This window comes from Ixodes scapularis, unplaced genomic scaffold, assembly GCF_016920785.2.
Source record: "Ixodes scapularis isolate PalLabHiFi unplaced genomic scaffold, ASM1692078v2 PGA_scaffold9__187_contigs__length_104089568, whole genome shotgun sequence".
Taxonomy (NCBI): Eukaryota; Metazoa; Arthropoda; class Arachnida; order Ixodida; family Ixodidae; genus Ixodes; species Ixodes scapularis.
In genome coordinates, this window is record NW_024609884.1 from 88,420,539 (window position 1) to 88,439,172 (window position 18,634).

The 18,634-nt window shown below is 47.1% G+C and overlaps 1 protein-coding gene and 1 pseudogene across 1 annotated transcript; both read left to right on the forward strand.

Moving 5' to 3' along the window:
* The first annotated feature begins 442 nt into the window (after positions 1-442).
* On the forward strand, positions 443-8,581 carry LOC120836439. Its single transcript, XM_042287459.1, has 2 exons — positions 443-3,664; positions 8,459-8,581. Exons 1-2 carry the CDS (start codon positions 443-445, stop codon positions 8,579-8,581), a joined length of 3,345 nt encoding a protein of 1,114 aa, XP_042143393.1.
* A 274-nt stretch (positions 8,582-8,855) lies between these two features.
* LOC121833810 lies at positions 8,856-17,895 on the forward strand (annotated as a pseudogene).
* The last annotated feature ends 739 nt before the right edge of the window (positions 17,896-18,634 follow it).

An 18,634-nucleotide genomic window follows, 5' to 3' on the forward strand; every position in this document is an offset into this window, starting at 1 on the left:
GTCGTCCACAAACACAGGCCTGGTCAGCGGGCCTCCGAGGCTGCCCTGCCGCTACTTCAGGCCACACTCTTCAAGCCACCCCGTCGTGCACTACCCAGCCCCAACGCGCCAATCTACCTGGCATCACGACTTCGGCGTGTCAACCATGATCAGAACTCAGACCCGCTTCACGGACTATGTGAAGTACTCCTCTTTAATTACCCTTTAAGTGTTAGATTTTCCGATAATTAATTTTTTTTAATTTTCTCATTCTCTAGTGTTTAACGCTTTAATATATTTTCGTACTGGCCCAAAGATGTCGTCTCTTTGTCCATGCTCTTCGCGTCGCACACCCACGCAAGCGTGAACGCGGTCCACTACATATCTGGCGTCCGCGACAGGACCTTGCTCTTAACTGACACCCTAAAGAGCTTCACCTTGCGAATCGGTGCGACGGCTGAGAATGGATACCGAGAAATTAATGAAGGTTGGCCAGGAGTTGGGGTTGTCTGGGGCAGCTTTGAAACAATGGATGGATGAAGAGCGAGTGCGCGAGAGGGACCAGCGTACAGCAGAACGCGAGGCTACTAAAGAAGCAGAAGCCCTTGCTCGGGCTCGCTTAGACGCGGATGACCATACTCGTGTGCGCCTAGAAGCAGAACGTGCGGTGCTGGAGCTCCAATTACGTTTACAGGAGCGACGAGAAAGTGCAGTAGAGGGAATTCCGAACGAGTCTGGTGCGGGTACACCTGCTGGCTTTGTACAGGGGTACCGGAGCCCACACAAGCTTATCCCCGTTTTCAATGAGAAACGTGACGAGCTTGACGCCTACATCCAACGATTCGAGCGGGTGGCAACGTGCCAAGAGTGGCCACAGGATAAATGGGCCTTGTCCCTGAGTCTATGCTTGACAGGGGAGGCATTAAGTGTAGTCGGACGCATGGCGGCTGACGCTGCTACAAACTACACAGTGCTTAAGCAGACTCTTCTCCAACGATTTCGGTATACGGAAGAAGGGTACCGCGCCAAGTTCAGAGAGGCAAGACCAGAGAAGGCAGAAACAGGCAGACAGTTTACTGGTCGTCTGTTGGGATATTTTGACCATTGGCAAGAAATGGCCAAAACGGAGCGTACCTACGACGCACTCCGGGACAAAATAGTGTCAGAACAGTTTCTCAAGAGATGTCACGAAAAACTGACCATCTTTTTAAGGGAAAGAGGCTGCCAAGGACTTGACAAGTTGGCGGAAGCTGCCGATCATTATCTTGAGGCTCAAGGACTAGTCCATCTTGGCAGAACAAATAAGGACCAAGAGGCGAAGCTATTGGGGAAAGCGAAGATTTCTAAGCCTCCAGATGCAACGGGGAGACCCGCCTGTTTTCTTTGCAACAAGCAAGGTCATCGTGCAGCAGACTGTTGGTCCAAGTCAAGAGGATCCAACCCAAAGTTGACTGTTTGCTGGAAATGTCGCAAAACCGGGCATAAAGCAGAGTCTTGCCCTAACAAGACAGACGCGGGTGGACAAGCATCGTGTTCCCTGGCGCCTCAGAATGAGCCTGGGAAAGTTGGTTTGGACAGTCATTCCCTTAAAAGAAATGTGAAAGCTGAGGAGGATGAAAAAAGAATCGATGTTCAAACAGATGGCATGCCAACGGCTGAAGGACTGCTTGAACGACACCCTGTCATTGTACTGCGTGATTCAGGATGCAAATCGGTCATCGTAAAGCGATCTCTGGTTCCTGATGACAAACTGACAGGAAGGAGTCGATCGATCTACCTTCTCGACCGGACAGTTCGATGCCTACCTGAAGCGGAAGTGGACATCGACTCCCCTTATTTCACGGGCACAGTAAGGGCGACCTGCATGGAAAGACCGCTGTATGATGTCGTCTTGGGCAACATCGATGGCGTACGGGATGCTTCTGCTCCTGATGTCAAGTGGAGAGCAGACCAGAAATTTCTTCCCCTGCAAGAAAAGCCCCAAGAAAAAGACGAAATCATGGGCAACCAACGAATTTGGACAGGGACGACCTCCTCACCGAGCTCCGGAGGGCAGAAAGGCGAGCTTCAGGCTAGTGTCGTAACGATGCGGACCTCGGCGACAACTGCTGGGCTACCAGTTGCAGAAATAAATCCACTGGACATCAACCCGGCGGAGCTAAGCGCCAAGCAAAAGCAAGATGCTACACTCCAAAGATGCTTTGAAGCAGTGGGAAGCAAGGTTGCCTCAAGATCAGCCGACATCGACTTCGTGCTGATGAACGGGATTCTTTTTCGACGGTACAGACTTCCATCGCAAAAAGAAATGGAACAACTCGTTGTCCCAACTGGCCTCCGAACATTCGTTCTAAAAATGGCACACGAAGGAATACTATCTGGACATCAAGGAATCAAAACCACGACAGATCGAGTGCTTGAAGAGTTTTACTGGCCAGGGGTACAAGGGGATGTCACGCGGTTTGTGAAATCATGCGACATCTGCCAAAGAACCGTTCCAAAACACTTGGTAGGCCGCGTGCCTTTGGGGAACATGCCCGTGATCGAGACGCCTTTTCAACGGGTAGCAATTGACATCGTGGGACCACTGTCACCAACCTCAGAGAAGGGCAACCGTTACGTACTAACCATGGTGGACTACTCGACCCGCTATCCTGATGCAGTTGCCCTGCCAAGCATCGAGACGGAGAGGATTGCGGAAGCTCTCCTTGAGATGTTTTCACGCGTGGGATTTCCTACAGAAATCATCAGCGATCGGGGCAAATCATTCACATCCGGACTCATGAAGGAGTTTAGTCGTCTGCTCTCGTTTAAGCAGATGCCAAGCACGCCGTATCATCCCATGGCCAACGGCCTCGTGGAACGGTTTAATGGCACACTAAAACAAATGATACGACGAATGTGTCAAGAGAGCCCGAAAAGATGGGACCGATACTTGGCACCACTACTATTCGCGTATCGCGAAGTTCCGCAGGCCAGTGTTGGGTTTGCACCATTTGATCTCCTGTATGGCAGGTACGTCCGAGGACCGATGGCCATATTAGAGGAAATCTGGACAGGAGAGCACCTTGACGAAAACACAAAGACCTCGTACGGCTACATGGTCGAGCTCCGCCAGCGCTTAGAAGACACTTGCCGGATAGCACAGGAGCAGCTCAGAAAGGCGAAGATAGTACAGAAGAAGTACTACGACAAGAAGACGAGAGTGCGCCAGCTAGCTGTTGGAGACAAGGTTCTACTTCTTTTCCCCTCCGAGAACAACAAGCTGATCCTGACCTGGAAGGGCCCCTTCAAGGTTTTGGAGAGAAGAAATGACATCGACTACGTCATTGATCTGGGAACAAGAAGTAGTCTATTCCATATTAACATGTTGAAAAAGTACGAAGAGAGACCGGTTTCTAACCAACCACCGCAGCATGCCTCAGTCGCGGTCAAGCACGAGGAAGTAGAGGAAGAGGACATACCTTCTGTGACACTCCACAAGAAGGAAACTTGCCAAGATGTGAAAGTCTCGAACGACCTAACAGCCTCTCAACAAGCACAGGTATCTATCCTCTTGGCTGCGCACAAGGAAAGCTTCACAGATGTCCCAGGAAAGACCTGCCTGGTGGAGTGCAAACTGAAGACCACCACCGACATTCCTATTCGAGTACAACAATACCCGATACCGTTCGCTATCCAAGAAGCGGTGCCGGAGGAAGTCCAAGAAATGTTACAGCGGGGCATAATTGAACCCTCCGAATCGCCGTACCAATCTCCCATAGTGGTGGTAAAGAAAAAGGATGAATCAATGCGGCTCTGCATTGATTTCAGGCAATTGAACAAGGTCCTTGTCCCCGACAATGAACCCATCCCAAGGGTGGACATGATGTTCGCTAAGTTGGGAAGCAGCCGATACTTCTCAAAGTTCGACTTTTCGAAAGGTTATTGGCAGGTGCCGATGCACGGAGGATCAAAGCAAATGACAGCTTTCCCTACGGCTTCGGGACTTTTCCAGTTTCGATTTATGCCTTTTGGGATCAAGACTGCACCGGCGGTGTTTACCCGGCTCATGAGGAAGGTGGTCCAAGGCCTGCCAAACATCTACCACTATTTTGACGACGTCCTCATCGCCACAGAAAACTGGGAAGAGCACCTGGAAACACTCAAGTCATTCTTTCAGCGGGTGAGAGATGCTGGTTTGACGATACGGCCAACGAAGAGCGAAGTCGGCTTTGCATCAGTCAAGTTCCTCGGTCACGTCATTGGACATAACCTCCTGCGACCGCAAATCGAGACGCTAAAAAAGATTCAAGTTGCCGAGCCACCCGAGACAAAAAAGGGCGTCCGCTCGTTTCTTGGCCTGACAGGCTACTACAGAGATTTCGTTCCGCAATACTCTGAAATTTCACAACCGCTAACGGAGTTGACACGGAAAAGGGCCCCGAACAAAGTGACTTGGGGGAGAAAGGAACAACACGCTTTTGAGAAACTGAGAGAACTACTGTCCAGCCGACCCATCTTAAGGGCACCAGACTTTTCTGAATCTTTCGTGCTTAGTACGGATGCGTCATCCACAAGCGTGGGGGCGGTTCTCATGCAGCGGCATAATGGAATACTCCATCCTGTAGCTTACGCGAGTCGTAAACTGCTACCTCGTGAAGCCGGCTATTCAACGATAGAGCGAGAAGGCCTGGCACTGATATGGGCAGTTAAAAAATTTCATGTGTACTTGTACGGGAAACCATTCATTCTGCAAAGCGACCATCAGCCTTTATTGTACATAAACTCTGCAAAGCACATCAACAGCCGTGTTCTACGTTGGAGCTTGACGCTCATGGAGTACGACTTTACAGTCGAATATATCAAGGGCTGTGAAAATGTGGGCGCCGATTATATGAGTCGCATGTCTGTTAAATAAGAATTTAAACTTTATTATTATTCTTTGTAGTGATGCATTGTGTACAATAGTCAAAACAGTTTTTTTTTCTTATGAGTGTAACGTGCGTATGACAAGGTTGTTGAATCAATTACTTTGCATATGTTTGTGTGTGGGAGAAACCAAAAGTTTGAACGAACGAAGTGTCAAATGTGTAAACTGTAATATAGTTTGTGGACAAGTTTTTTTGTTGTTGTTTTTTTGTCATGTTGTAGACATTGTTTGACCGAAACAACGCTCTTAAGTGAGGGGTAATTGTGGTGATTTCGGACTTCAATGTAGAAGAAAAAAGAGGACGACGACGAAAAGGAATGCTGATGTGGCTGGTTGACTGTGTGTTTGTGTGCACGGAGAAAATTTGGCGCGACTGGCAGGTGGTGGAAAAAGAAGAAGTAGAAGGAAGCCTCGAGGTGACCGAACAGGACAACCGATCAGGACCCGATGGACGAAAAAACCGACCCGCAACGATAGACGTGGTCGGAATGGCTTCAGTTCGTCGTCCAGAAATACAGGCCTGATCAGCGGGCCTCCGAGGCTGCCCTGCCGCTACTTCTGGCCACACTCTTCAAGCCACCCCGCCGTCCACTACCCAGCCCCAACGCGCCAATCTACCTGGCATCACGACTTCGGCGTGTCAACCAGGATCAGAACTCAGACCCGCTTCACGGACTATGTGAAGTACTCCTCTTTAATTACCCTTTAAGTGTTAGATTTTCCGATAATTAACTTTTTTGAATTTTCTCATTCTCTAGTGTTTAACGCTTTAATATATTTTCGTACTGGCCCAAAGATGTCGTCTCTTTGTCCATGCTCTTCGCGTCGCACACCCACGCAAGCGTGAACGCGGTCCACTACACTCTGAAAAACTTGATATTTTCAACCCTTGCTACGTACAGGACGTTTTTCCTTTCTATTAAAAACTTGCCCGTGCAGGATGAGCATTGCTGAATTGCTCTGCTATGTCTGAATGTCGTCATCTCCATGTCGTGTTTTCTGGTGGTGCACTTGTTGTCCTTCGGTCTTGTGTTCCGTCTCTACTGTTACTGCCTCGTTTTTATTTCATTGTACTGATTACTCGTGCACTGCCTAGTATTATGCTAAAAATGTATCTTATTTTCTGCGGATATGTGTATAGTGTTTTTTTTTTGTGTTTTTTGTTTTTTTTTTATCCACCTGTGTACCAGCACCAAGACCTCAGGGTTGTTCCTGGGCACTGTATAATAAAGATTGATTGATTGATTATTATTATTATTATTATTATTATTATTATTATTATTATTATTATTATTATTATTATTATTATTATTATTATTGCAGGATTATGCTCTGGATTATGGCAGGCAAAAATCAATAGTATTCTAAAAGGAATGCTGCGTAATGTTTACTACAGGCCTACCACTTCCTCTCAAGATATGTTTCAAATATTATCTATGCCCAACTTTCAATCTCTGTTTGTGGAAACGGTAGTCCTTAGTCATTACTGGAATACTGACTTCAAAACACCTCGTCCGAATATCCGGCAACTACGAACGGTTCCACGATTTGTTATCACCAAATGTTACACTCGATATGGCAAGAACTTGCGGTCCTTCTACGTTCCTCGGATTTTTAATTCTTTACCTGCTAATTTCCCTGATTTCACTTCCAGAAAAAAGCTTAGAAAATCGCTTCGCCTTCTCCTGTCTCCCGATGAGTCGATCTAAAAATGTATAACATTTTTGTGTGTCTTCTTTTTTGCGTTTTGTATATTTTTCTCAAACGCCCTTATTGGATTTTATTTGACATTTTTTTTTGCCCCCACTAGTAATGTCACCAGGTATGTGTCTTTTGATTGGTGCATCTTGCGTATAGTCCAAAGGTGATTGATTAAAATAGTGATTTTATTTATGGTTACTATTAATGACACAAATATGGTGCTGTCCTCAATCTGGTGTATTTGTGATATAACTCAATTTTGCTTGTGTCAAATTCTGTGTCATATTTTTTGTTTTGTTTTGTTTTCATGACTCGTTTTGTGACTAGCTGTTCTCATCCACTGAGAATCTCAATCTTCAACTGGACGTACCTTACATCGTGCAACTCTTCAAGGAACGATTCTGTGATTTTTTTCTAGTGACATAACCTGACTTTCTTTTTATTTTTATTGAATTTTATATTTTCTTGTGGTTCGGAAGCCTAAGCTTCAACTGGAACTATAGCTAATTCTGGTCAAGTTCACAATTTTTTTTATATTTTTCCTTTTTCTTTCTTTTTTTGTGATAATTATTTTGATATCTTTGCAACCTCGGTTTAGTCACACAAGCCCATGAAGGCTTTGACGAACCTGCGTTGTTTTGTAGATATGCTCCTCCATCACAAATAAATTATGAATTATGAATTATTATTATTATTATTATTATTATTATATAAGAATATAATATAATATATTATAATAATATAAGAATATATTATTATAATATTATAATATTAAAATATTATTTAAAAAATGAAAGCCGTTTACAACTCCCTGTAACGCCGAATTAGAGCGCAGCTCTTGAGGAGGAGGAGGGAAGGGTACTGGGGGGGGGTGCGTCAAGTGACCTCGGGGGGCGGGGGAGTCACGTGACCTTGGGGGTCACGTGACCTTGTGAGAGTCACGTGACCTTGGGGCGTCACGTGACATCAGGGGGTCACGTGACCTGGGACCACGTGACGATGCCGATGACGTCATCAGTGACGTCACTGATGACGCCATCAGTGATGATGACGATGACGATGCGGATGCCGGTGACGTCATCAGTGACGTCACTGATGACGTCATCAGTGATGATGACGATGCGGATGCCGGTGACGTCATCAGTGACGTCGCTGATGACGTCAACGGGGGGTCACGTGACCTCGGGGGTATCCCCAGGTCACGTGACCCCGGGGGGGTCACGTGACCTGGGTAACCATCGTGACCCTTGTGAGGGTAACCCTAGTAACCCTTGTGAGGGCAACTCTCGTTACCCTCGTGAGGGTAACTCTCGTGACCCTCGTGAGGGTAACTCTCATAACCCTCGTGACCCTCGTGAGGGTAACCCTCGTGAAGGTAACCCTTTTGAGGGTAACTAACCTTCGTAACCCTCATGAGGGTTACGAGGGTAAGTAACCCTCGTAAGGGTAACCCTCGTGAAGGTAACCCTTTTGAGGGTAACTAACCCTCGTAACCCTGGAGAGGGTTACGAGGGTAAGTAACCCTCGTGGCCCTCGTGATCCTCGTGAGGGTAACCCTCATGAGATTAACCCTCGTAACCCTCGTAACCCTCACGAGGGTTACGAGGGTTGCGGTTACGCCGACGGCGACGGCGACGCCGACGGCGACGCCGACGCCGACGCCGCTCAAGCCGGGAACGGGCGCCTAAGAGCTGCGCTCTAATAATAATATAAGAAGTGGCGGGGTTCGGGCGTTCCTTTCTATCGTGCTGTATTTTATCCTAAAACCCAGCTCTGAGGGCCCGAATTGTTCCTGCAGCATTATGTGGTGAGAAACTAGACCTCGTTTCTCTACCGGTAGAAGGAGAGGATCCCCTTTGTGGCTTCTAGTTCGCCGCCCTAAAGGCCCCAACTGTGGTCCTGACTAACGCTGATCATCGCATCACACCATCGAGTCTGGTCCTGACCAACGCTGATCATCGCATCACACCACCGAGTCTGGTACCTGAATAAGGTTTTCCAGCACAACTCGCTTTGATGTCAGCGGTCTTCATCTATACCCGCTTATGAGGCACTGCGATCATCTGCAACCTGGTGCAAAGCCAACCCTAGGCCTTTCAGCGATCATCCCTTCATTGCCGGTAACCGACCACCAGTGCACTGCAAATACCTTTTTTCTCGGTGTCCGTTCAAGCTGTGCACAATATACTGTTTAGTCGGTGTCGCTTTTTTAGGTGTGCTTACGTTTCTTTGGCACATTTCCCTATATTCGCATCAACCTCTAACCATGTCTCTTCATTGTGACGCCTGCAAAAAATACATTTCCCTGGACGGCCGTCACATGACGTGCTCAGTTGGCGCGAAGGACTACCATCTGGGGAAAACGTGCTCTGGCATCGCCGAGTCCATGTTTGCTGCCATGAGCCCCGACAGAAAAGAAGAATGGAGGTGTAAAGCTTGCCGCTCTAGGAGCACTTGTTCTGGTGTAGACGAGGTCGACCTGAGTTCTGACGCGATCTCAATGAACGAATCCGCCTCCCTCGCGGCGCAGATTCTGGCCATGAACGAGAAGTTAGACTCTCTGCTCGTGCTTCCCGGGAAGGTGAATGAGCTTTTATTATTGAAACCTTCCATTGACCTGATGAAGGCGTCTGTAGAAGAGGTTCAAACCTCAATCTATTTCTTGGCGGAGAAGTACGATAACCTTCTAGCCAAGGTGTCTACCCACGCGACGGACATACGTGACCTTCGGGCGGAGGTGGGGGCACTGAAGACCACGGTTTCCGAGCAGGCACAGACTATTCAAAGCTTGCACACGGAGATGAACGACGCAGAACAACGTAGTCGCCTCCAAGATATGGAAATTCATGGATTAAATGTCACACCCGGCGAGTCTTTGCCTTCCGTCTTAGTTGGGCTCGCAGACAGGCTTGGAATTGAGGGACACCAACCATCCGACGTGGTCTCCGTTAACAGGCTACAGGGAAAACGAGCGGTAAGCCTACCTATTGTGGTGAAGTTTGCATCCGTCACCGCTAAAGACAGATGGATGCAGGCACGTGGCAAGCTCAGGCTATTGTCACGTGACAACCCACCAGAAAGGCCGTATTTCAATGATAGCTTAACGAAGACTAACAAAGAACTTTTCTGGCTAGCTCGCTCTCGTGCACGAGAGTGTGGCTACAAATTTGTATGGGTAAAAAATGCAAGAATATTCGCCAGAAAAGAAGTGGGCTCTCCACCTGTACGACTTCAGCAGAAAAGTGACCTGGACCTCATAGCATAGACGGCATGGCTAGGTTTTTACAGCACGCAAATTTCCTTTCTTTTAACGAATCATTTTCTTCTTCTTCCTCCGAGTCTTTCACAATTTTACACGTAAACAGTCGCAGTATTCGTTAAATACTGGGACGAATATAAGATAATTGTTGATGAAGTACGTGACCATATTGATGCAATTGTGTTAACCGAGATAAATGTCAGCGCTGATAATCTGTGTCAGTTTAAACTGGAAAGATTTCAAAACTTCTTTTATACTCGTTCATCTACTCGAGGAGGCGGAATTGGTGTGTTTATAAAATACACGTGGATGACAACTCAAATTTATATACTATTTAACCACTCAGAAAGCTTGATGTTTAGTATTTCCAATTCTAAACACACAGTTTGCTTGCTAGCACTCTATCGACCTCCATCGTCGAACTGCACATACTTCTTAGATGAGTTAAAAGAAAGTCTAGGAAAACTATCTAACGAAGCACAGTTAATTTTGGTAGGAGATATAAACATTGACATCCTCAAGACATCCAAATCATTTGTTTGTGATTATCTATCACTACTTGCTGAATTCGGGATAGTACCTACCATTAACCGTCCTACGCGAGAAGAAGTGTTAAACGGGAACCTCGTTTCTTCCTGCTTAGATCATATAAATATTAGATCTTCCGATTCTTCTTTCCACTCCTCTGTCATTCTACAGAATCTCGCGGATCACTACTTTGTTGCTTGTAAATGCGTTTTTCATTCAAGGATAGTTCATAACATTGAGAGTACGTTTCGTTTGGAGAGACTTGATTTTGGTACTTTCGATCGGTTCATTAAGAACTATGACTGGAGCAAATTTATATCCTCTGTTAATAGCATGAACATGTATTCTGCGTTCGTGGACATCATTAGAAAATTTCGGAACTTATCGACAACGATTGTGCATGTCAAAAAACGTAGACCTTCATTGCCCTGGCTTACATCAGATATCCTTGCAGCTGTAACTCGTAAAGAAAAATTATGGAAAAGATTTCGGCGCTCTCCCAACAACATTAATCTTGAAATAGAATGTAAAATACAAAGAAATAGGGTTAATTCTCTAATTAGATCAGCAAAAAGAAACTATTATGCTAAAAAGATTTCTGACGCTCGTTCTGACTCTAAAAAAACTTGGTTGATTGTAAACGAGCTTCGTGGTCACATGCAGACGAGCGCGACTGAATCATTAAAAAAGCATTTCCGAACAGACTTAACTTCTACTGTCAATGCCTTTAATGATTTTTTCGTAAACTCACTCACGCTCTCCTCTAACGATGATGATGTACTAACATCCCACATTCCGTTTACCTCTGAATCCGCTTTTCTTCCAACTCTTTCGGAGTCAAATTTGCTTTCATATCGGTTTGGTTTCAAACGCTCTAGGTCGGCGGGTGTTGATGGCCTGACAGTTCGTGACTTATGTCGAAATTATGACTCCCTGAAAAACGTTCTCCTTGTTCTTATAAATAATATCCTAAAAACTGCTCATGTACCTGATGACTTAAAGCAGGCCTTGGTTGTTCCTCTCTTCAAGGGTGGTGCACCAAGCCAAGTTTCTTCATACAGGCCTATTTCAATATTGTCTTGCATTTCCCAGATATTAGACAAACATGTTTTTGTCGTTATGTGCGGGTTCCTTGAGAAGTACAACATAATCTCGCCGCATCAATACGGGTTCGTAGCTGGTCGCGGTACCACTCATCTTCTTGAGACTTTTTCTGACATGATACACTCGTCCTTTGAAAACAACATGTATACGTGCGCCATCTTCATTGATGTCGCCAAGGCATTCGATACCGTTAACCACACCATCCTTTTAGACAAGCTTCATAGGGTGGGCTTTCGTGGTCCGTTCCATGATTTACTAAAAAGTTTTCTCACGAATCGTTCCCAAGTTGTATCGATAGATAACGTCCGCAGTTTTCATGCTTCCTTAACCTCCGGTGTTCCACAGGGCTCCATTTTGTCTCCACTATTATTTAACATTTTTGTAAACGATATTTCAATAGTAATGACCAATTCCAATTTATTCCAATACGCGGATGATACTCTCATATTCTCACAGCATCTTATATACCAGCGTGCAATAGAAATGCTCCAAGCCGATGTAACTAAAATAATGGACAGGTTCTTAGCAAATAAGCTTCGTGTAAATGCTTCCAAAACAAAGCTGATATGCTTTCACAATCCATTAAAAAATGTAAGTTTGACTTCTCCACTGTTTCTACATAACTCCAGCTGCTCATGTGATAATTGTAAACCTGTTGAGTATGTTGACTCAGTGAAATACCTAGGCCTTAACTTTGACTGTGATCTTTCGTGGACCACACACATGTCCTATATATGCCAACGATTGAGAACTGTTTCTTGTTTGCTTTACCATATAAAAGGATTTCTACCGTTTTCACTTAAAAAAAGCATTACGCACGCGTTAGCCTACAGCATACTCAGATACGGCATCACTGTATTTTTTAACTGTCCTCAGTTCTTTCATCTACGAGTTGATCGTATTCTAAAAGGAATTTTGAAAAGTGTCGCACATAGCAAAGACTTTCTATCCTGTGATAACTTGTTTGCCACTCTCGAGTTACCGACTTTCCACTCACTATTTCTCCAAACTGTTATCTGGCGACACTTCTGGGGAAGTGAGTTCAAGGTGTCGTCAAGTCCACTTCGTGATCTGAGATCTGCTCCGCGTTTTCAAATTCCACTGGTAAGGACTCATTATGGTGAAAGTATTCGTTCATTCTATGTCCCAAAAATATTTAATGAAGTCCCAGATTCTTTGCTTCTCCTTACTTCAAACAAGACATTAAAGAAATTTCAGAGGAGCTCGTTCTCCGACGTGTATAGACAGTGAACTTCACTGCTTTTAACTCTTGTTTCTTTGTTCTCACATATTGCATATTCCGTCGTGTCATTCTTTTTTCTTTTCTTTTTTACTAAAGCACTTACTTTTTTTTATTTTTGGACAGACAAAGTGACTAGTGGATGTATTGTGTGAAATTTGCTGTTTGTTCCTATGCATTTTGTTTTTTTGTGTGAACACACCCTGAGTGAATTTGCCTGACTCAGCAAGATACATTCGTGTCTTCAATGCGATATTTATTGTTGCGTTTTTGCGTAACTTCGTGCGCGAAAGTGTGTGCCATTCAGTGATTTTTTATGACTCATCTTTATGCTACATACAAACACGACCAAAACACCAACTCGTGACTTTTCGCTTCTACTCTGATGAAACACTGTGTGTGTGTGTGTGTGTGTGTGTGTGTGTGTGTGTGTGTGTGTGTGTGTGTGTGTGTGTGTGTGTGTGTGTGTGTGTGTGTGTGTGTGTGTGTGTGTGTGTGTGTGTGTGTGTGTGTGTGTGTGTGTGTGTGTGTGTGTGTGTGTGTGTGTGTGTGTGTGTGTGTGTGTGTGTGTGTGTGTGTGTGTGTGTGTGTGTGTGTGTGTGTGTGTGTGTGTGTGTGTGTGTGTGTGTGTGTGTGTGTGTGTGTGTGTGTGTGTGTGTGTGTGTGTGTGTGTGTGTGTGTGTGTGTGTGTGTGTGTGTGTGTGTGTGTGTGTGTGTGTGTGTGTGTGTGTGTGTGTGTGTGTGTGTGTGTGTGTGTGTGTGTGTGTGTGTGTGTGTGTGTGTGTGTGTGTGTGTGTGTGTGTGTGTGTGTGTGTGTGTGTGTGTGTGTGTGTGTGTGTGTGTGTGTGTGTGTGTGTGTGTGTGTGTGTGTGTGTGTGTGTGTGTGTGTGTGTGTGTGTGTGTGTGTGTGTGTGTGTGTGTGTGTGTGTGTGTGTGTGTGTGTGTGTGTGTGTGTGTGTGTGTGTGTGTGTGTGTGTGTGTGTGTGTGTGTGTGTGTGTGTGTGTGTGTGTGTGTGTGTGTGTGTGTGTGTGTGTGTGTGTGTGTGTGTGTGTGTGTGTGTGTGTGTGTGTGTGTGTGTGTGTGTGTGTGTGTGTGTGTGTGTGTGTGTGTGTGTGTGTGTGTGTGTGTGTGTGTGTGTGTGTGTGTGTGTGTGTGTGTGTGTGTGTGTGTGTGTGTGTGTGTGTGTGTGTGTGTGTGTGTGTGTGTGTGTGTGTGTGTGTGTGTGTGTGTGTGTGTGTGTGTGTGTGTGTGTGTGTGTGTGTGTGTGTGTGTGTGTGTGTGTGTGTGTGTGTGTGTGTGTGTGTGTGTGTGTGTGTGTGTGTGTGTGTGTGTGTGTGTGTGTGTGTGTGTGTGTGTGTGTGTGTGTGTGTGTGTGTGTGTGTGTGTGTGTGTGTGTGTGTGTGTGTGTGTGTGTGTGTGTGTGTGTGTGTGTGTGTGTGTGTGTGTGTGTGTGTTTTTCCCCTATGTTCACGTAATGTGAGTCCGTGGGAATATCCGGTCTGCCACACCAAATGCTGCATCTGGTCCCACAAGTCTCTGCTGCTTTGACCAGACCCGAAACTCAAGTGGTTATATTTGCAATGTTGAATAAAAAACTATTTTTATTATTATTATTATTATTATTATTATTATTATTATTATTATTATTATTATTATTATTATTATCATCATCATCAAGAAGTCCCCAGGAACTGTCGCTCCTTTGACTGCTCTAAAAGTTTCTACTCGTAATCACTTCAAATCGAGATATCCGGCGCCAACGAGCGGTCTGTGGCGCTGACGGTCCCCCCGCGTCGTCACTGGCACTGCCTATGACCAAGATTGGGTCCCCAACGCATACCTCGGCAAACCTCACTCATGAGGGCCCTCACTCACCCTCACTCACCCTCATATTCACAGGTGAGGTGAGGGTGAGTGAGTTTTTGAACCAGGAAAATTCATGAGTGTGAGGGTGAGTGAGGGCCGTGAGGGCTGTGAGGGCGGTGAGGGCCGTGAGGGCGGTGAGGGCCGTGAGGGCCGTGAGGGCCGTGAGGGTGGTGAGGGCCGTGAGGGCCGTGAGGGCCATGAGGGCCATGAGGGCGGTGAGGGCGGTAAGGGGTATGAGGGCCATGAGTGCGTGAGGGGCGTGAGGACGGTGAGTGGCGTGAGGGCCATGAGTGCGTGAGTGGTGTGAGGGCGGTGAGTGCGTGAGGTGTGTGAGGGCCATGAGTGCGTGAGGGCAGTGAGTGGCATGAGAGGCGTGAGGGCCGTGAGGGCCGTGAGGGCGGTGAGTACATGAGGTGGTGTGAGGGCCATGAGTGCGTGAGGGCGGTGAGTGCGTGAGGCCCCCTTCAGATCGAGCATCTTTCTCAGCAATTTTGGTGGTAATGGCGGGTTGTTCTCTAGCTTTCCCTAGATCGACACGAATTGCTGAGATCGGGTCCGGCTCGAAACAAGCAAGCAACTCGGAGCAATTCGAATGCGTTTGAAGCGGCTGCATCCAATCAGGGACGCAATATTTTCACATGATACCTCGTGCCGGTGATGATGACACCGAAAGACTTGGTTCTGGTTTGAAATCGCTCGTTTTTTTTGGAAATAAACTGTTTCAGAAAGGTGCATTAGTATTCTTAACGAGATTTAAATGCATAAAAACACGTTTATAACGCGTAATTGTGTCTAAATAGTGCAAGAAAAATAAAATTTTATGATGACGACGGCACATTGCAGCAATTGGTTGCTGCGTGTGATCGCGGGCGGCCCGTGTTGATGGTGTTGCGACGTAAAGTGTCTGGGCGAAATTGCCCCATCTGAAGCTGGCCTGAGTGGCGTGAGGGCCATCAGTGCGTGAGGGGCGTGAGGGGTGTGAGGGCCGCAAGGGCGGTGAGGCGCGTGAGGGCGGTGAGTGGCGTGAGGGCGGTGAGTGGCGTGAGGGCGGTGAGTGGCGTGAGGGCGGTGAGTGGCGTGAGGGCGGTGAGTGGCATGAAGGCGGTGAGTGGCGTGAGGGCCGTGAGGGCGGTGAGGGCGGTGAGTGGCGTGAGGGCTATAAGTGCGTGAGAGCCGTGAGGGCGGTGAGGGCCGTGAGGGCGGTGAGGGCGTTGAGGGCCGTGAGGGCGGTGAGGGCCGTGAGCGCGGTGAGGGCCGTGAGGGCGGTGAGTGGCGTGAGGGCCATGAGTGAGTGAGGGGCGTGAGGGCCGTGAGGGCCATGAGGGCCGTGAGGGCCGTGAGGGCGGTGAGGGCCGTGAGGGGCGTGAGGGCCGTGAGGGCGGTGAGTGCGTGAGGGCCGTGAGGTTCAGTGAGGGTGAGTGAAGGGCTGAAGGTGAGTGTGACTGTGAGGGTGAGGGTGAGCGAGGGGCTGAAGGTGAGTGTAGCTGTGAGGGTGAGGGTGAGTGAGGGACTTAGGTGAGTGTGGCTGTGAGGGTGAGGGTGAGTGAGGGCGACCTAAAATGCCGACCTCTGCCCCAACGTCTCTTCTCGACAGCAACGTAACAGGTAGGCCTAAGTGCCTTCTCGTCTTCGCCTGGCTCGGTTTCTGGAACGCCCGTCGTGCGCGAACTTGCCTGGCACGACGATTTTCACGGTGAGCGACGCATCTCGTGGCAGCCTGCCCAATACATCAGGGCGCCGCACGTGACACGGATGTGCAGCACAGAGCAGAGAAAGCTTACCAACGGCGGACAAGCCATCCGAGACGCAAGTCAAGCCCTCTGTGATCCCGGGCACGTTCATTGCTCCTTACAAGGCCTCCATCGCCTCGATCGGCTGTCGGCTCCCAGTCAAACCTCCACAACATTACCCGGCCGACCTGTTTTCACGCTGCCAGCTCTACGTCTTTCTTCTTGAATGAGCTCCAGTACCCAGACCGACTAACGGGACAAGACATGGGAACGAGAAATACGGAAACCTTTTCCAAGACGCCGGGCAAGGTCATTGTGGCCCTTAAGACATCTACAGTTCTCACTCATTGAATCTCTGTGTCGTACAGATTCACGGGTGGGACACGACGCTCCAATCCAGCACGAGACAGCCACATGAACTGAGCGCGGAGTTACAGTGGCGAATTGTTTTCGCGTGCTAAGCGCTGCACAGGACATAGGTGAAATTAGAGTTCACTTTCCTTTCAATTTTGCCCTTTTTTGCCATAAACAGTCGATTGCGACTTTTCAATTGTCATAGTTCTGATATAGTTTCATAGCTACTGTACTCAACATAATTAATTGTATCAAATGCGTTCGCGCTCTGCCGGCGGACGGAAGGTTTTTGACATGTGCATCTTGTCGGAATGGTTACCACCTTGGTAAACCCTGCTCCGGTGTAACGGATGGGACTTTTGCGGGAATGGGCGCTGCTAGACGAGAAACATGGAAATGTCCCACTTGGCGAGATCCGTACAGGCGAGATCCGAACAGTCTCAGGGACTGCTGGTAACTGCTCACTAGAGGATTCCGGCAACGCCAACGTGAGCAGACAGGAGCTTGTAGATTGCGCTTCTGTTACCAGTCAGCTGGCTTCGATCAGCGCTACGCTTAACCAGCTTCTTTCATTGAAGACTAGTGTTGATACCCTTCTGCCCCTTCCATCCAAGGTGGATCAGTTGCTGCCTCTAAGACCAGCCGTCGATGAAGTGCGCAGCACGGTCGAAGGATTACAAATGACCGTTGACTCTTTTAGCCTAAAATACGATTCCGTGCTCGCTATGGCAATGACCAATGAGGAAGCTGTGAAGGATTTACAACAGGAGATGGACACAGTCAGGGCAACAATGGAACATCAGGCTGACACAATTGAGCGACTGAAAGAAGAGCTTAATGACATGCACCAGTGCAGTCGCCGTTGCAATATGGAGCTACACGGTCTTCCCTTTTTTTCATAGCGAGGATCTGATGCAAATCAGGAGCGATCTATCTCAGAAGCTTGATGTTCCAACACCTCAGCCTTCGGGCATCCTGGCAATTCATCGCCTTACAAAAAAACCTGACTCAGTTCCAACAGTTCTGATAAATTTCACCTCTGTCGCCATAAAGAACTCTTGGATGTCTGCACGTGGAAGGCTACGCAAACTGTGCCGGTCTGAAGATCAACCGAACTTATTCTTCAATGACAACCTTACACCAGCGAATAAAGAGCTTTTTTGGCTGGCGAGAACTCAGGGCAAAAAAACATGGATACCGGTTTGTTTGGACAAAGAACTCTAAGATTTACGCAAAGAAAGCCGAAGACTCGCCAGTCGTTCGCGTTAACACACAAAAGGATCTAGTGCAACTGGTCTAAAGCATGACCATTTGTTTGTCGGTTCCAAATTTTTATTCATTTAATCGACTGTTGGGACCTGTTTCTGATAACACTTTCACGATTATTTACGTAAATATTAGAGGTTTGCGTAAACAATGGGACGAGTTCCGTGCTCTAATAAGTAACCTAAACGGATCTATAGATGTTTTCGTTCTAACTGAAATTGGTGTTTCATCTTTTCAAAGCAATTAATATATTCTAAATGGTTATAGGGAGTTCTTTCACACCCGTGACCATGTTAGAGGCGGTGGTATTGCAATATACATTAAAGATAAGTGGTTACCGGTGAGTCAGAACGTAAATCTGGCTCATGCTGAATCACTAGCTGTTCACATTTCTCTGCCTGGCTTCTCCATATTCTTGCTCGCGGTCTACAGGCCTCCTTCAGAAAACGTTTCGCTTTTTCTTACTGAACTAAATGTCGTGCTAGACAAGTTTCGCTCGGAAGGACAATTTTGCATGGTAGGCGATTTAAACATTGATACTCTTAAACCAAATAAATCGATAGTCTGCGATTATTTGACACTGCTGTCAGAATATGGCATTGAAAATACTATCACCCTACCCACTAGGGAAGAACTGCTGGTTGGACGGTTAGTAACTTCCTGCATTGATCACATAAATATTCGGGCCCCTGATATA